The sequence below is a fragment of the Staurois parvus genome, unplaced genomic scaffold, assembly GCF_062004578.1.
Source record: "Staurois parvus isolate SC_StPar_1 unplaced genomic scaffold, SC_StPar_1.0 ptg000179l, whole genome shotgun sequence".
Lineage (NCBI taxonomy): Eukaryota > Metazoa > Chordata > Amphibia > Anura > Ranidae > Staurois > Staurois parvus.
Genome location: NW_028317975.1, coordinates 2,950,619 through 2,970,260, shown reverse-complemented (window position 1 = coordinate 2,970,260; position 19,642 = coordinate 2,950,619). Strand labels below are relative to the sequence as shown.

General features: G+C 50.7%; 1 protein-coding gene across 1 annotated transcript in view; it reads right to left on the bottom strand.

The window, feature by feature from the left end:
* LOC149462248 (glycophorin-C-like) overlaps positions 1–16,005 on the bottom strand; it is a 29,454-nt gene extending 13,449 nt beyond the window's left edge. Inside the window, exon 1 of the mRNA XM_089677185.1 lies at positions 15,825–16,005. Coding sequence (XP_089533311.1) covers positions 15,825–15,867 — 43 coding nt within the window. The 5' untranslated portion in view covers positions 15,868–16,005. The remainder of the gene's footprint in view (positions 1–15,824) is intronic.
* Between the last annotated feature and the right edge of the window lie 3,637 nt (positions 16,006–19,642).

Below are 19,642 nucleotides of genomic sequence, written 5' to 3'. Positions count from 1 at the left end.
ATTTGTTAGACGCATTTCTGCTGAATTTGTTGTTGTATTCTGTCTCTCAGTGTTACACCGAACATTCGATTTTTAGACCAATAATTTCTTTGTGAGGGGCAAACATTCAACATCAGCAGGGGAGCAAATACACATTTCCTTCACTGTATATATATATAGACAGCATCTCCCAGAAGTGAGTCCCCCCCTCACATTTCTGTAAATATTTGATTCTATCTTTTCATGTGACAACACTGAAGAAATGACACTTTGCTACAATGTGACGTAGTCAGTGTACAGCTTGTATAACATGTAAATTTGCTGTCCCCTCAAAATAACTCAACACCCCGCCATTTATGTCTAAACCGCTGGCAACAAAAGTGAGTCCACCCCTAAGTGACAAGGTCCAAATTGGGCCCAATTAGCCATTTTCCCTCCCCGGGGTCATGTGACTGGTTAGTGTTACAAGGTCTCAGGTGTGAATGGGGAGCGGGTGTGTTACATTTGGTGTTATCGCTCTCGCTCTCTCATACTGGTCACTGGAAGTTCAACATGGCACCTCATGGCAAAGAACTCTCTGAGGGTCTGAAAAAAAGAATTGTTGCTCTACACAAAGATGGCCGAGGCTATATGAAGATTGCCAAGACCCTGAAACTGAGCTGCAGCACGGTGACCAAGACCATACAGCGGTTTAACAGGACAGGTTCCACTCAGAACAGGCCTCGCCATGGTCCACCAAAGAAGTTGAGTGCACGTGCTCAGCGTCATATCCAGAGGTTGTCTTTGGGAAATAAACGTATGAGTGCTGCCAGCATTGCTGCAGAGGTTGAAGGGGTGGGGGGGTCAGCCTGTCAGTGCTCAGACCACACGTCAGATACTGCATCACATTGGTCTACATGGCTGTCGTCCCAGAAGGAAGCCTCTTCTAAAGATGATGCACAAGAAAGCCCACAAACAGTTTGCTGAAGACAAGCAGACTAAGGACATGGATGACTGGAACCATCCTGTGGTCTGATGACACCAAGATTAACGGATTTGGCTCAGATGGTGTCAAGTGTGTGGCGGCAACCAGGTGAGGACAAGTGTCTCTTGCCTACAGTCAAGCATGGTGGTGGGAGTGTCATGGTCTGGGGCTGCATGAGTGCTGCCGGCACTGGGGGGCTACAGTTCATTGAGGGAACCATGAATGCCATACTGAAGCAGAGCATGATCCCCTCCCTTCTGAGACTGGGCCGCAGGGCAGTATTCCAACATGATAACGACCCCAAACACACCTCCAAGACCACCACTGCCTTGCTAAAGAAGCTGAGGGTAAAGGTGATGGACTGGCCAAGCATGTCTCCAGACCTAAACCCTACTGAGCATCTGTGGGGCTTCTTCAAACAGAAGGTGGAGGAGTGCAAGGTCTCTACCATCCACCAGCTCTGTGATGTCGTCATGGAGGAGTGGAAGAGGACTCCAGTGGCAACCTGTGAAGCTCTGGTGACCTCCATGCCCAAGAGGGTTAGGGCCGTGCTGGAAAATAATGGCGGCCACACAAAATGTTGACTCTTTGGGCCCAATTTGGACCTTGTCACTTAGGGGTGGACTCACTTTTGTTGCCAGCGGTTTAGACATTAATGGCTGTGTGTTGAGTTATTTTGAGGGGACAGCAAATTTACATCTTATACAAGCTGTACACTGACTACGTCACATTGTAGCAAAGTGTCATTTCTTCAGTGTTGTCACATGAAAAGAGAGAATCCAATATTTACAAACGTGTGAGGGGGGACTCACTTCTGGGAGATACTGTATATATATATATATACATTGTATACAGTCCGGGGGAGGGGGGACTCACTTCTGGGAGATACTGTATATATATATATATTGTATACAGTCCGGGGGAGGGGGGACTCACTTCTGGGAGATACGGTATATATATACATTGTATACAGTCCGGGGGAGGGGGGACTCACTTCTGGGAGATACGGTATATATATACATTGTATACAGTCCGGGGAGGGGGGACTCACTTCTGGGAGATACGGTATATATAAACATTGTATACAGTCCGGGGGAGGGGGAACTCACTTCTGGGAGATACGGTATATATATACATTGTATACAGTCCGGGGGAGGGGGGACTCACTTCTGGGAGATACGGTATATATAAACATTGTATACAGTCCGGGGGAGGGGGAACTCACTTCTAGGAGATTCTGTATATATATATGCATTGTATACAGTCCGGGGAGGGGGGACTCACTTCTGGGAGATACGGTATATATAAACATTGTATACAGTCCGGGGGAGGGGGAACTCACTTCTGGGAGATACGGTATATATATACATTGTATACAGTCTGGGGGAGGGGGGACTCACTTCTGGGAGATACGGTATATATAAACATTGTATACAGTCCGGGGGAGGGGGAACTCACTTCTGGGAGATACGGTATATATATACATTGTATACAGTCCGGGGGAGGGGGGACTCACTTCTGGGAGATACGGTATATATATATATACATTGTATACAGTCTGGGGGAGGGGTTGACTGTATATAGGACCCATTTTAACCGCCAAAGGAGTTATACTTTTGTCCATCCAGTCCTGAGATTTGCACAGCTCCGCCACACAGCACAGCCTTCTCCGACAGAGCAAGAGACCTGATTTTTCTCTGCTGCCATTCAGTAACACTTAAGCCCCCCCCCCCCCCAGTCACATCAAAGCCGATTTTGAAATCGTGCGGCTTACAGTGAAGTCGCGTGATTTCAAAATCGGGTGACCTGCCGATTTCAGGTGCGATTTGCAAGACGTCTGACACAGATGCCTATGCAAATCGCAACAAAAGTCATGCATGGACGACTTTGGAAATCGGTGCGGCTCTGACCAGGTTGGAACCGCACCAATGTGACCCCTCTAATAGCAGTGTAACAATAGGGTGAGACTTGGCATACGTTGTGCAAATCGCAGGGCATGCCAAGCTGCACCCGATGTGACCGGGGTGTTAGGGCAGCGATGGGCCGAACATTGGCTACATTACGGGTCATGACGAAGGCTTTTTTCAACCTATTGTATTTTTAATGTCATTTTTTGTGGTCGCTTCAGGAACGAGGAAGATTTTAGCGCAGTGGCAGTTGTACAGATCGTTTTTCCTATTGGTGATGGGCGCATTTTTAACGCGTTCCGGTGCGGTTTTTGATGCATTGCGGTTAATTTTTTCCCCCTCTCTTTTTCTTTAACCACTTCCATGTATATAAACAGCCGGACGGGAGCAGTGCAGGGGAGGGTGGCTGTTTATATACATCCTCCCCGCTCCCTCCTTGTGTGCGCTCACTGGGAGCACGCAGCACCGCGATCCGGTGCCCACTGTGTCCGATCGTTGTACAGGATCTCTATGTGATCATTGATCAGTCAATCAGCCTGTGCGTGCTCCCTGGGAGCGTGATCTGGTGCCCGCTATGTCCTCCGGACACAGCGGAACACCGATCGTCATACGGGACCTCTCTGCGAGGTCCCAAACATGAGATCACTGATTGGCCAATCAGTGATCACATGCAGAGTAGTAAGCAAGATGTCACTTCTGACATAATTGCTTACTAAGTGTGAAATCTGTGAATGATCACAGAGATCACATGGCACAGGGCTATTCACAACAGCCTTGTACCATGTGACAAGCTGTGACCAATCACAGCTCACACAGCAAGAATGCAGCCAGAGAGAAGGAGAAATGATTCCTTTTACAGCCTTTATGTGTGTAAAAGCAATCAGTGTGAAAAAAAAAAAAAATCTTCATCACCCCCCACAAATAGTAATGGTGACACTGTACTGCTAGGGTGACAGTATGTAAAAAACAAAACAAAAATAAAATAAAAATGTAAAAAAATTTGAAAAATTATAATTTTTGGTTATAAACTAATTTTTTTTGGGGGGGGGGTTTAATAAAAAGATAATTGAATACATTTTGGCTAAGACTTATGAAGAAATATTATTTATTTGCAAAATGTTATAAGAAATTTCAAAATATTTGGACTTTTTCATTTAGATAGCAAAAAAATAAAAATCCCCGTGGTGAATAAATACCACCAAAATAAAGATTTATCTGTCTCAAAAAATGCTAAAAAATTCATATGGGTACAGTGTTGCATGACCGTGTAATTGTCATTCAAAGTGTGATAGTGCTGAAAGCTGAAAATTGGCCTGGACTGGAAGGGGGGGAAAGTGTCCAGACTGGAAGGGGGGTAAAAGTGTCCGGACTGGAAGGGGGGTAAAAGTGTCCGGACTGGAAGGGGGGGAAAAGTGTCCGGACTAGAAGGGGGTGAAAACGTCCGGACTGGAATGGGGTGAAACGTCCGGACTGGAAGGGGGGTAAAAGTGTCCGAACTGGAAGGGGGGTAAAAGTGTCCGGACTGGAAGGGGGGTAAAAGTGTCCGGACTAGAAGGGGGGTAAAAGTGTCCGGACTGGAAGGGGGGTAAAAGTGTCCGGACTGGAAGAGGGGGGGAAAGCGTCCGGACTGGAAGGGGAGGGGGAAAGTGTCCGGACTGGAAGGGGCTGAAAGTGTCCGGACTGGAAGGGGGTGAAAGTGTCCGGACTGGAAGGGGGGGAAAGTGTCCGGACTGGAAGGGGGTGAAAGCGTCCGGACTGGAAGGGGGGGAAAGCGTCCGGACTGGAAGGGGGTGAAAGTGTCCGGACTGGAAGGGGGTGAAAGCGTCCGGACTGGAAGGGGGGGAAAGCGTCCGGACTGGAAGGGGGTGAAAGTGTCCGGACTGGAAGGAGGTGAAAGCGTCCGGACTGGAAGGAGGTGAAAGTGTCCGGACTGGAAGGGGGTGAAAGTGTCCGGACTGGAAGGAGGTGAAAGTGTCCGGACTGGAAGGAGGTGAAAGTGTCCGGACTGGAAGGAGGTGAAAGTGTCCGGACTGGAAGGGGGGGAAAGTGTCCGGACTGGAAGGGGGTGAAAGTGTCCGGACTGGAAGGAGGTGAAAGTGTCCAGACTGGAAGGAGGTGAAAGTGTCCGGACTGGAAGGAGGTGAAAGTGTCCGGACTGGAAGGAGGTGAAAGTGTCCGGACTGGAAGGGGGGGAAAGTGTCCGGACTGGAAGGGGGTGAAAGTGTCCGGACTGGAAGGGGTGAAAGTGTCCGGACTGGAAGGGGGGAAAGTGTCCGGACTGGAAGGGGGTGAAAGTGTCCGGACTGGAAGGAGGTGAAAGTGTCCGGACTGGAAGGAGGTGAAAGTGTCCGGACTGGAAGGGGGTGAAAGTGTCCGGACTGGAAGGAGGTGAAAGTGTCCGGACTGGAAGGGGGTGAAAGTGTCCGGACTGGAAGGGGGGGAAAGTGTCCGGACTGGAAGGGGGTAAAAGTGTCCGGACTTGAAGTCGTCAAATACTGTGATGATGTCACAAGAGGGCGGGGTCTCCCCCTTGTGACATCATCATGCACTGTGCTTGGCCAAAGCATTGCACATGACCTACGGTCAGGCCAATCACAATACAGGGCGCAGCGCATTGTGGGGCGAATAGCTCGCCAAACGCCCTTGTTTTCACTGAACACACGGACAGTCGAGTTGAACTAATGTTCGACTTGAACACACAGCCCATCCCTAGCAGGACATGTGGGTTGCAGTGCGTTTTTGGTGCGTTTAGGTGCCTTCTGGTGCATTTTTGTTGCATTTTACTGCGTTCCAGTGCAGTTCAGTACTGAAAAAATGCAGCCTGTTCTACTTTTTTTTCTTGAACTGGAACGCATTGGAACTGACTGCACTGGTGTGAACTATGCCATTGGAAACCATGTAACCTACTATCAATGCGTTTTTGATGCAGAAAAAAAAAACTGCACTGGACTGCATGTGGTGTGGACTGGCCCTTAAGACCAGGTTCCCACTGATGCAGTGCAGGAAATGCAGTGAATCCTGTGTGTTTCCCACACCGGATTGCAATTTCACGGCATTCCTGCGATCTGTTGCTTTTGTCCGTGTTAAATTAATGACACCCCAAAACAGATCGCATTTGGTGCAACTGTGATGCGATTTGAGCCAAACAAAATGTATTTCACACAGGAATGCGGTGCGAGTCCTGAGCGTTTTACATTCAGTGTCCAGCACCGCATAGTGTGAACCCGGGTTTAAAAAAGAAAAAAAAATTGCTTCCTGCATTTTTCTGCTATTCTACATAGGCCACAAATATGTTTTTTACATGCAGATGTAGCCCGCAGAGTGCCCAATCAGAAGGAAGTATTTTCATCTCTCTGCAACTAATATTTTAGCTTTTATGAGAGATGAAATCTACTCCTTTGATCTGTGTATATTTGTCAGGGCTCCCCAGACACATCGGAGCCCCCTGGTGTCAGGAAGGTGGCAAAGTCTGATTATAGACAAATCTTATTGGCACCCAGGTGTCACTTCCAGAGGAAGCTCTGTCCCTTCAGATGGTAATTGGTGACCATCTGTCTCTGAATACCTATGACTGAATATTTCTTTAATGACAAAGAATGAAACTACATTTACGATTACATATTGCTACAGATCACATTTCAGCTACTCAAATCTGTACATTTATGTCACAATCCGGCTCAGACGTCATGACGTCGCTCTGGTCCTCCAACGCCATAGAGGTGATCAGCGACCACAGAGTCTCTCATCACAGGTGCAATGGTTTTAAAGGTAAGCCTGAGAAACACCAGCAATCGGTGGGGGCAGCGAACGGTGGGAGGAGGGGGGGGGGGTGTCCCCTCCAGCCGCTACTGAAAGTGTTCCAATGACTGAAAAGAAAGATATTGGGGTTACGGCTGATATTTTCACTGCTTGAAAATCGCAACGTATATATACACGTATGGTGGTCAAAATATGATAAAAACGTAATTTGGGTCCAGTGTCGCATGACCGCGCAATTGTCATTCAAAGTGCGACAGTGCTGAAAGCTGAAAGTTGGTAATATAGTCATGTATTTATTATGGTGAAAAGACAAATGTCTGCCCTATGCGCATTTGGCGACCAAAAGAAGCTCCTCCTCCTTTTTGGACAATGCAATTTTTAAAAGTGCGCTTTGCAGCTTGATTCTGTTGCATGACAATCGCACCTCGTTTTAGCTGCCATTTAGAACGAATAGCACCCAAAGGCGCTATGTGCAATTGCAGCAGGTTGCTAAGTCTTGCTGGGGCTTGTAGTCCCCCACCCTATGCCGCCCATCCCTGCGGTGAGTGTCGCCATTCCTGTAGACTGGGAGTCGCACGGCCCTTATCTGACGGTGGTAGCAGACCGCGCACATTCCCGGGGCACACTACAAAGACCAGCCGCCCAACTCTCCCCCCCCCCACCAGCTCCTGCACTCCGCTGATAAACAGCTTAGCGCCTCCTCAGGAGTTCTCAGAGCCACTGGAAGGAAACTCTTCCAGAGAGATAACGGACGCGGAATCCGTAATACCGCCAAGTCCTGGCAGGAGGCCCGGGTCACGGGGAGACGTCATACCGCCGAGTCCTGGCAGGAGGCCTGGGTCATGGGGAGAGAAAGGAAGGAGGAAGACAAAACTCCAACAAAACCCACTCAGGGGAGTCACCCAGAGAGAGGAGCCGAGAGGACAGAACAATGCTGGAGGTGTCAGTGCAGTGTGGAGGAGTATAGAGCAGTGTGGAGGAGTATAGAGCAGTGTGGAGGAGTATAGCGCAGCGTGGAGGAGTATAGAGCAGCGTGGAGGACTATAGTGCAGTGTGGAGAAATATAGAGCAGCATGGAGGAGTATAGAGCAGCGTGGAGGGTATAGCGCAGCGTGGAGGAGTATAGCACAGCGTGGAGGAGTATAGAGCATCATGGAGGAGTATAGTGCAGCGTGGAGGAGTATAGAGCAGCGTGGAGGGTATAGCGCAGCGTGGAGGACTATAGCGCAGCGTGGAAGAGTATAGAGCAGCGTGGAGGAGTATAGCGCAGCGTGGAGGAGTATAGAGCAGCGTGGAGGAGTGTAGTGCAGCGTGGAGGAGTGTAGTGCAGCGTGGAGGAGTGTAGTGCAGCGTGGGGGAGTGTAGCGCAGCGTGGAAGATTGTAGCGCAGCGTGGAGGAGTATAGTGCAGCGTGGAGGGGTATAGAGCAGCGTGGAGGAGTATAGAGCAGCGTGGAAGAGTATAGAGCAGCGCGAAGGAGTATAGCGCACCGTCGAGGAGTATGGAGCAGCGTGGAGGAGTATAGCGCAGCGTGGAGGTGTATAGAGCAGCGTGGAGGAGTATAGAGCAGCGTGGAAGAGTATAGAGCAGCGCGGAGGAGTATAGCGCACCGTCGAGGAGTATGGAGCAGCGTGGAGGAGTATAGCGCAGCGTGGAGGAGTATAGAGCAGCGTGGAGGAGTATAGCGCAGCGTGGAGGAGTATAGCGCAGCGTGGAGGAGTACAGAGCAGTGTGATCTGTGATCTGTGCTGGCTGTACCATGTCCTGGAGTGAAGACGTCTCCTGTCCTCTTTGTATCGCTTCCTTTGTAAAATCCCTGGTGATCCTGCCAGTCCATCGAATTTCCTATTTTTTAAAAAAAACTGACCACACCAGGCAAGCGTGCACAGTGTGGTCAGTTCTCTAGCCTGCTCTCCTTCAATCCTCAGACCTTTACTGACACCCCCCCCTCCCTCTTCCCCCTACCCAGCCATTCGCTGGAAAGACCAGTGTGCTGCTGTTTCTCCTTCCTCCAGCTCTCAGAGCTCCTTATCCAGCTGAGAACGGAGGGATCACTTAGGGAAAAAAAAAGGAGGGGGGAGGTATTTATAATGTTTTTTTTATATTTATCTATACACAAATGTTTGACCTTTTATTTCTATTTTAAGCTGAATGGGTTGTTTCCTCTCTTTTTTTCTTCAATTTATACAGGGATATGTGCTTTCCAGTGCTATTTTGGTGCGTTTTTTATGCGTTTTACCGCGTTCCAGTACAGTTCTGTGCAGCCTGTTCTACTTTTATTTCTGCATCCGGGTCACAACTTCAAGCACTGATGTGAACTATGACATTGACAGCCCTATCGCCTACTTTCTGTGCGTTTTGGATACAGATAAAAAACAACTGAAACGCATGGAGTGTGAACCGGCCCTATTGGTTTGTTCAACCCTATTGGATGGCGTCTTTAGAAGTTTCTAGGCGAGTTCCCCGTACAATGGGAGCCGGACACAACTGGCAGAGACAATGACTTCTCCAGGCATACAAGACGCAGTAAATGGAATTAATTATGAACTAGATAACAGCGACAGCTGCTCAACGCCCCAACCCAGCCGACGGCTTCAGCCGGCAAAACGGGGGCCATCAGAGCCGAGGGTGCGCTGGAACTGCAAGCAATGATGTGAGCTATGACAATGACCACCATATAACGTACTTTCTGTGCGTTTCGGATGCATAAAAAAAGCAACTGAAACGCATGGAGTGTGATCCGGCCCTAAGCCCCGGTTCACATCTGTGTGGTCATGCGGGCCGCAATATGCGTGGGCACGAGAGCCCATTTATTTGAATGCCCCGGGACACGCAGGGAAGAAGTCCCTGCACTACTTGGGAAATCGCAGCCGCACGGGAATCGAGGCCTCTGTGTGGGTGGTGCGGCTGTAGGTATTTGTGCGGGTCGCGCAGCGGCACCACCCACACAGATGTTCGGTCATCTCTATTGGATGGCGTCTTTAGAAGTTTCTAGGCGAGTTCCCCGTACAATGGGAGCCGGACACAACTGGCAGAGACAGTGACTTTTCCAGGCATACAAGACGCAGTAATCGGACTGAATTATGAATTGGGTAACGGCGATGGCTGCTCGACGCCCCAACCCAGCCGACGGCTTCAGCCGGCAAAACGGGGGCCATCAGAGCCCGAGGGCGCGCTAGAACTACAAGCACTGATGTGAGCTATGACTTTGACAACCATATAATCGACTTTCTGAGCGGTTTTGGATGCAGAAATAAAGCAACTGAAACGCATGGAGTGTGAACCGGCCCTAAGGGTTTGTCCAACCCAGCCGATGGCTTCAGCCGGCAAAACGGGGGCCATCAGAGCCCGGGGGCGCGCTGGAACTGCAAGCACTGGTGTGAGCTATGACAATGACCACCATATCACCTCTGTGCGTTTTGGATGCAGGAAAAAAGTAACTGAAACGCATGGAGTGTGAACTGGCCCTTATTGTCAAAATTTAATTGAACAAGCTGGAGTCAGAAGCTGATTGGCTCCCATGCACAGTGGCACCAGATTCGGAGTGCTCCAGTTTTAGGAAATCTCCCCCTCTGTTGCGTTTCATGAACCGTTGCCCTGATATCATAGAAAATTGGGGTCCCACTCTTTTCTTCTCCAGGGTCTCTATTATCAGACCAGGTGTCATGTTTTGAGGGTTTCTGGTCGTCTTCAGGCCTAAAATTATTTTTTTGAAGCGCGTGCAAAAGACGCAAAAAAAGTCTGTGGCTGTTAAAGGGGTTGAAGTGCGTTGAGCGACCAGCCGGGTGTCGGGGGTTATATAAGAAGACGTCCGGCTCAGACATGTTGTAGAGAAGCTGGCGGTGGATCTGCAGACAGATGAGAGAATCGCTCCATCCGGCATCCGCCAGGGACAGGGACAGGAAGCTGGAATATCCTGTTTGTGTCAATGGGAAGACTCACATTGCAGGACAGATGGAGAGTTAATAGAGTGTGATCGGAGCCATTCCCAGTCATTTTCTGATGTGTGCCGTGTGTACGCCGACCCCCAGGACTGTGTACACCGATTATTATTATTATACAGTATTTATAAAGTTCGCTCAGCGCTGTACATTACAAAGGGGGACAGAACATGTGACAGAACAACAACAATACAATGCAAAACATGAGGGGATCGAGGGCCCTGCTCCTTGGAGCTTACAATCTAGGAGGGAGGGGATGGTGGTACAGGAGGAGATAGCTGTGGGGGATGGAGTGGTAGGAAGAGTGGAGGAGGTCAGCAAGTTAGCAGGGGGTGGGGTAGGCTTCCCTAAAGAGATGGGTTTTCAGGGTACGCCTAAACGAGAGGAGAGTAGGTGATAATCTGATGGGTTGGGGCAGGGAGTTCCAGAGGATGGGTGACACCCTGGAGAAGTCCTGGAGGCGGGCATGAGAGGAGGAGACCAGGGAACTAGAGAGAAGGAGGTCTTGTGAGGAGCGGAGTGTGCGTGTTGGGCGGTACTTGGATATTAGGTCAGTGATGTAGTTCGGGGCAGTATGGTGGACAGCTTTGTACGTCAGCGTTAGGATTTTGAATTTGATCCGTTGTGCAATCGGAAGCCAGTGGAGGGATTGGCAGAGGGGGGTGGAGGACACTGAGTGGAGGCCAGTGGAGGGATTGGCAGAGGGGGGTGGAGGACACTGAGTGGAGGCCAGTGGAGGGATTGGCAGAGAGGGGTGGAGCACACTGAGTGGAGGCCAGTGGAGGGATTGGCAGAGAGGGATGGAGGACACTGAGTGGAGGGATTGGCAGAGAGGGGTGGAGGACACTGAGTGGAGGGATTGGCAGAGAGGGGTGGAGGACACTGAGTGGAGGCCAGTGGAGGGATTGGCAGAGGGGGGTGGAGGACACTGAGAGGAGGCCAGTGGAGGGATTGGCAGAGAGGGGTGGAGGACACTGAGTGGAGGCCAGTGGAGGGATTGGCAGAGGGGGGTGGCGGAGCGGTTGGAAAGGTGAATGAGTCTGGCAGCCGTATTCAGGATGGACTGAAGCGGGGATAGCCTGCGGTGAGGCAGGCCAGTGAGGAGGGAGTTGCAGTAGTCGAGTCGTGATATGATGAGGGAGTGGAATCCTCAGGATTGTGTACGCCGATCTCCAAAACTCTGTACACCGGTCCCCATGACTGTGTACTCCGGAGAGCGCAGGAGGATGAGCAGAAGGAGCAAAATGCAACACTTGCTGTATATAAAGGAGCGCCACACTGAAACCAGCAGAAGAGAACCTGTCATTATACAGCATATAGAGGACCTGTCATTATACAGCGTGAAGAGAACCTGTCATTATAAAGCCTGAAGAGATCCTGTCATTATACAGCCTGAAGAGAACCTGTCATTATACAGCCTGAAGAGAACCTGTCATTATACAGCGTGAAGGGAACCTGTCATTATACAGCCTGAAGGGAACCTGTCATTATACAGCGTGAAGAGAACCTGTCATTATACAGCGTGAAGAGAACCTGTCATTATACAGCCTGAAGAGGACCTGTCATTATACAGCCTGAAGAGGACCGGTCATTATACAGCCTGAAGAGAACCTGTCATTATACAGCGTGAAGAGAACCTGTCATTATACAGCCTGAAGAGAACCTGTCATTATACAGCCTGAAGAGGACCTGTCATTATACAGCCTGAAGAGAACCTGTCATTATACAGCGTGTAATAAAAGCAAAACTCCCACATTTCTGAGATGAGGACCAAGAATGTATCCAAAGGACACCCCCTGACCCCCTGACTGACTCTACACCAAACATAATTGGCTAAACCCGCCCGTGTTTTCTTTTGCTGCTTCTTTTCTTTGTTCTGGTTTTTCAAAATAACGAAAGTGATAATAATGATGATTCCAGTCCTATGCTGGGTGGAGGATTGCGAGGAGAACCACACGCTGGAGGTGAAATAATAAATTTTTGTAGAAGATGAGAAGTAGGAGGGCCACAGCAAAGTGTAGTACAGCCATTCTTCGGGGGCGGCACCGAGGGAGGAGCCTAGTCTGAAGTGGAAGGAAATGTTATCAATGGGAGACTTGAGCCTGAGGAGATTACCTTCACATGTGAGGTCCCCCCCATCACATCCGAGGTCCCCCCCATCACATCCGAGGTCCCCCCCATCACATCCGAGGTTCCCCCCATCACATCCAAGGTCCCTCCCATCACATCCGAGGTCCCCCCCATCACATCAGCGTCCTCTATGCCATCAGGAGTCCCCCATCACGTCAGAGGTCCCCCATCACATCAGAAGTTCCCCCATCACATCTGAAGTCCCCCTCATCACATCAGCGTCCCCCATCACTTCAGAGGTCCCCCATCACTTCAGAGGTCCCCCATCACATCAGAGGTTCCCCCTCACATCTGAGGTTCCCCATCACATCAGAGGTCCCTCCGTCAAATCAAAGGCCCCCCTTTACATCAGAGGTCCTCCATCACATCAGAGGTTCCCCATCTCATCTGAGGTCCCCATCACATCTGAGGTCCCCCCACCAAATCAAAGGCCCCCTTTCACATCAGAGGTCTCCCTTCACATCAGAGGTCCCCCTTCACATCAGAGGTCCCCCATCACATCAGAGGTCCCCCCATCACATTAGAGTTTCCCCATCACTTCAGAGGTCCCCCATCACATTATAGGTCCCCATCACATCAGTGGTCCCTCATCACATCAGTGGTACCCGGAACATCAGAGGACCCCCATCACTTCAGAGGTCCCCCATCACATCAGAGGTCCCCATCAAGTCGGAGGTCTCCATCCCATCAGTGGTCCCCCATCACTTCAGAGGTTTCCTCCTCCCCACCTGTCACATTAGAGTCCTCTATGACATCAGGGGCTCCCCATCGCTTCAGAGGTAACCCATTAAATCAAAGGTCCTCCACCACATAAGAGGTCCCACATCACATCAGAGGCCCCCCATCATGTTATAGATCCCCCATTAAATCAGAGTCCCACCTTCACATCAGAGACCCCCCATTACATCAGAAGTCCCCCATCATGTCAGAGGTCCCCTTATCACATGAGATACCTCCCTTCATGCCAGAGTGACCAGGTCAAGTCAGAGGCCTGCCATCACAATAGAGTCATCCCTATACATCCAAAGCTCCCTATATATGAGTCCTCCGTCACATCAGAGGTCTCCCCATCACATCTGACTCACTCTTCTACATCCACGACCCCCTTTACATGAGTCCTCCATCACATCACAGTCCCCCATCATCAACCAATGGTAATGGTGGCCAGTAGAGGTCTATTTGATGCAACTTTGATGCTGCTTGAGTGCCAGAGAGTGTAAAGTCGCATTAGACTAGTGCAGAAACCTTCATGTGTCCAAAGTCGCAGGTTAGGGTTAGTGGTAATTGTTGGGGTTCAAACGCTAACCTTAATGATTACCATTAACCCTAACACTAACCTGCGACTTTGGACACATAAAGGCTCCTGCACTACTTTGATGCAACTTTGATGCTACTTGAGTAGCAGAGAGTGTAAAGTCGCATCAAAGTAGTGCAGGAGCCTTTATGTGTCCAAAGTCGCATGTTAGGGTTAAATGTTAGGGTTTGCGGTAATTGTTGGGGTTCAAATGCTAACCCTAACACTTATCGCTAAACCTAACCCTAATGATTATCATTAACACCAACACTAACATGCGACTTTGGACACATGAAGGTTCCTGCACTACTTTGCTGCAACTTTGATGCTACTTGAGTAGCAGAGAGTGTAAAATCGCATCAAAGGCGCATCAAAGTAGTGCAGGAACCTCCGTGTGTCCAAAGTCGCAGGTTAGGGTTAGTAGTAATAACAACTTTGATGCTGCTTGAGTGCCAGAGAGTGTAAAGTTGCATCAAAATCGCATCTAAGTAGTTCAGGAACATTTATGTGTCCAAAGTCGCTTGTTAGGGTTAGTGGTAATTGTTGGGGTTCAAACACTAACCCTAACACCAGGGGCGGACTGACAACTCATGGGGCCCCCGGGCAATAGGGGATCATGGGGCCCCTGTGTCCTTGACCACACTCAAAAAAGCCTATGAAAGAGGTACCAGGGGCATCTCATGGGGCCCCCTACTGACCCCGGGCCCTCGGGCAGTGCCTGAGTGATCGAATGGTCAGTCCGCCCCTGCCTAACACTTATCGCTAATTCTTACCATTAATCCTAACCTGCGACTTTGGACACATAAATGTTCCTGAACTACTTAGATGCGATTTTGATGCGACTTTACACTCTCTGTCACTCAAGCAGCATTAAAGTTGTGAGCCTGCGACTTTGGACACATAAAGGCTTCTGCACGACTTTGATGCTACTCAGGGGCGGATTGACAACTCATGGGGCCCCCGGGCAATAGGGGATCATGGGACCCCTGTGTCCTTGCCCGAACTCAAAAAAGCCTATGAAAAAGGTACCAGGGGCATCTCATAGGGCCCCCTACTGACTCCGGGCCCTCAATAGGGGATCATGGGGCCCCTGTGTCCTTGCCCAAACTCAAAAAAGCTTATGAAAAAGGTACCAGGGGCATCTCATGGGGCCCCCAGGCAATAGGGGATCATGGGGCCCCTGTGTCCTTGCTTAAACTCAAAAAAGCCTATGACAAAGGTACCAGGGGCATCTCATGGGGCCCCCTACTGACTCCGGGCCCTCAATAGGGGATCATGGGGTCCCTGTGTCCTTGCCCAAACTCAAAAAAGCTTATGAAAAAGGTACCAGGGGCATCTCATGGGGCCCCCAGGCAATAGGGGATCATGGGGCCCCTGTGTCCTTGCTTAAACTCAAAAAAGCCTATGAAAAAGGTACCAGGGGCATCTCATGCGGCCCCCTACTGATCCTGGGCCCTCGGGCAGTGCCCGAGTTTCCAAAAGGTCAGTCCGCCCCTGATGCTACTTGAGTACCAGAGAGTGTAAAGTCGCATCAAAGTCGCACGACATGAACAGAAATCTCACACTTTCCTAATATAAATGCCTCAACCACAGACAGGAACAACTAGACGGGAAGCTAGCCTGAAGGTGCCTGTGCTCCCCATGTGGCTGTAAGCGCCGTGTTCCGGACATTCGCTCCCAGAAGCTACGAAGCGCCTTCAGCGTCACAGAAGGAGAAGTCCGGATGAAAGTAACGACTTCCAGAGGATGAAGCAACAAAGTAACTGTCATGGCCTAGCGTGCTGGCGGGGAAGAGGTTAACCCAGAGGCGGTGGGTTGTTCCCCCTCCCGTGGCGCGGCGTGGTACTCACGTGGAGGTGGAGAAGTGAAGTCGCTTTTGTTGGCGGAGGACATGGCGGAGGGGCCCCTGTGGTAGTGTGGCCCCGGGTGTGGGAGGAAGGCTCTGCGGTGGCTCCTCTGACACTCTGTAGACTGGAAGAGACACAGGACATGTCAGAGGAGCCGGGAACATAGGGGGAGGGAGGGGCTCCCACACCAGATAACAGGCCGCCTCGGCTATCAGCCAGGAGCAAACAGCTGACAACCAGAAAAAGTCTCTAGAAAGCCTCAGGGCGGCTTCCCGAGGAACACACCACCAAGGAGGAGACCGGCGCATTTAAAGGGGATCCCCCCTCCGAGAAAAGAGGACCTGAACATGCAGCACTTCACTTGATTTACTAAAAGGGGGAGAGAATGTTCAGTTAAAGCCAGAGGCGGACTGACAACTCATGGGGCCCCCGGGCAATAGGGAATCATGGGGCCCCTGTGTCCTTGTCCAAACTCAAAAAAGCCTATGAAAAAGGTACCAGGGGCATCTCATGGGGCCCCCTACTGACCCCGGGCCCCGGGCAGTGCCTGAGTTTCCAAATGGTCAGTCCACCCCAAAACCAAAAACGTCATAGAATGCAGTTTACCGACCAGTACATGGCAGCTGCAGGGGCGGACTGACCATTTGGAAGAACTGCCCGAGGGCCTGGGGTCAGTAGGGGGCCCCATGAGATGCCCCTGGTACCTTTTTCATAGGCTTTTTTGTGTTTGGGCAAGGACACAGGGGCCCCATGATCCCCTATTGCCCGGGGGCCCCATGAGTTGTCAGTTCGCCCCTGGGCGGCTGCATTCGTTTTCTTTTTTTGCCTGTTTTCACCCGGTGATCTGGCCGGTAACACACCTCCTGTATTACAGCGCCCCCCCCCCCCCATTCTGGATGAAGGAGCACAGGGGGCACATTAGACAGCAGCATTGTCAGTCTGGGGGGAGTGAAGTGTTAAATGTACTAGCAGATTTAGATACACTAACAAATTGAAGATGAACTCCATGTTATAAAATGTTACAGTGACAGGTTTGGTTGTTTAACCTTTTGGGATAAAAGATTTACATAAACAAATAAAATCCAATCATTGTCAGCGCCCCTGTCAGTGGAAAATGGTTTACCTAACCCTCTAACTGCTACATTTGCTGGATAGCTTGGTCTGTTAAAAGAAGTTGAAAAAGGATTACAGGGGGGTTGGTGTTGGGATTACAGGGGGGTTAGTGTTGGGATTACAGGGGGGGTTAGTGTTGGGATTACAGGGGGGGTTAGTGTTGGGATAACAGGGGGGTCAGTGTTGGGATTACAGGGGGGGTTAGTGTTGGGATTACAGGGAGGGTTAGTGTTGGGATTACAGGGAGGGTTAGAGTTGGGATTACAGGGGGGGGGTCAGTGTTGGGATTACAGTGGGGTCAGTGTTGGGATTACAGGGGGGGGGTCAGTGTTGGGATTACGGGGGGGGTTAGTGTTAGGATTACAGGGGGGTTAGTGTTGGGATTACAGGGAGGGTTAGTGTTGGGATTACAGGGGGGGGGGTCAGTGTTGGGATTACGGGAGGGTTAGTGTTGGGATTACAGGGGGGGTTAGTGTTGGGATTACAGGGGGGGTTAGTGTTGGGATTACAGGGGGGGTTAGTGTTGGGATTACAGGGGGGTTAGTGTTGGGATTACAGGGAGGGTTAGTGTTGGGATTACAGGGGGGTTAGTGTTGGGGTTACGGGGGGGTCAGTGTTGGGATTACAGGGGGGGTTAGTGTTGGGATTACAGGGAGGGTTAGTGTTGGGATTACAGTGGGGTCAGTGCTGGGATTACAGTGGGGGGTTAGTGTTGGGATTACAGGGAGGGTTAGTGTTGGGATTACAGGGAGGGTTAGAGTTGGGACTACAGGGAGGGTTAGTGTTGGGATTACAGGGGGGGGGTCAGTGTTGGGATTACAGGGGGGGGTCAGTGTTGGGATTACGGGAGGGTTAGTGTTGGGATTACAAGGAGGGTCAGTGTTGGGATTACAGTGGGGTCAGTGTTGGGATTACAGGGAGGGTTAATGTTGGGATTACAGGGGGGGGTTAGTGTTGGGATTACAGGGAGGGTTAGTGTTGGGATTACAGGGGGGGGTTCAGTGTTGGGATTACGGGAGGGTTAGTGTTGGGATTACAGGGGGGGTCAGTGTTGGAATTACAGGAGGGTTAGTGTTAGGATTGCAGGGAGGGGGTCAGTGTTGGGATAACAGGGGGGGTTAGTGTTGGGATTACAGGGGGGGTTAGTGTTGGGATTACAGGGAGGGTCAGTGTTGGGATTACAGTGGGGTCAGTGTTGGGATTACAGGGAGGGTTAGTGTTAGGATTACAGGGAGGGTTAGTGTTGGGATTACAAGAAGGGTTAGTGTTAGGATTAAGGGGGGTTAGTGTTGGGATTACAGGGAGGACTAGTGCTAGGATTACAGGGGGGTCAGTGTTGGGATTATGGGGGGGTCAGTGTTGGGATTACAGGGGGGTTAGTGTTGGGATTACAGGGGGGGTCAGTGTTGGGATTACAGTGGGGTCAGTTTTGGGATTACAGTGGGGTCAATGTTGGGATTACAGGGAGGGTTAGTGTTGGGATTACAGGGAGGGTTAGTGTTGGGATTGCAGGGGGGGTCAGTGTTGGGATTACAGTTGGGTCAGTGTTGGGATTAAAGGGGGGATAGTGTTGAGGTTAGAGGGAGGACTAGTGCTAGGATTACGGGGGGGTCTGTGTTGGGATTACGGGGGAGTCAGTGTTGGGATTAAAGGGGGGGTCAGTGTTGGGATTACAGGGGGGTTAGTGTTGGGATTACAGGGGGGTCAGTGTTGGGATTACAGGGAGGGTTAGTGTTGGGATTACAGTGGGGTCAGTGTTAGGATTACGGGGGGGGTTAGTGTTGGGATTACAGGGGGGCTAGTGTTGAGGTTAGAGGGAGGACTAGTGCTAGGATTACGGGGGGGTCTGTGTTGGGATTACAGGGGGGTCAGTGTTAGGATTACAGGGAGGGTCAGTGTTGGGATTACAGGGGGGATAGTGTTGAGGTTAGAGGGAGGACTAGTGCTAGGATTACGGGGGGTCTGTGTTGGGATTACGGGGGAGTCAGTGGGTCATGGGGGGGGTATGGGTCCCGGGCTCACAGCTGACTATTTTTGTATTGAATAGTTTTTGGAGTTGGGACATTTCTGGGAATCCCACCATTGAACATGTGACACCATTTGGTGTCAGGGGCCCGGTACGGCAGCGTGCGGTCACACACAGGAAGATGCGGCGGGTCCCGCGGGTTGGCCCCCCCCCCCAACAGTTGTTCTTTATGAGACTTTCACAACAAAGCTAATAATACTCCCAGCAGCTGCTGGGCTGCTTAACCCTTCACTGCCCGTCCCACCAAATCCCGGAGAACGCTTACTGCGATTGGACGGCGAGGTTGCTAGTGATTGGCCTGTTCATGGCTGACAGATGCCGCGGCTGGACGCACCTCGGAGCGCTCTCTGCCGTACAGGGATGGATGAGCGGCTCGGGCCACAAACTCTGCGGTGACATTAAAGCCTCGCTCATATCTGGTGACAGAATCGCATTTTGTCGCATGTGAAAAAAATATGTCCGCCGGCTGCATTTGCGGTGCCTTCAACAATTACACCCCCAATCACATCTGGCGACTCGGGATTGTGATGGAATGGAGACAAATTACAGGAGATTTAAATAAGTGGCGCATTAATAGCCTTTACAGGTGACCGGTATAGTGTTGGGATTACAGGGGGGGTTGGTGTTGGGATTACAGGGAGGGTTAGTGTTGGGGTTATGGGGGGTTTGGTGTTGGGATTAC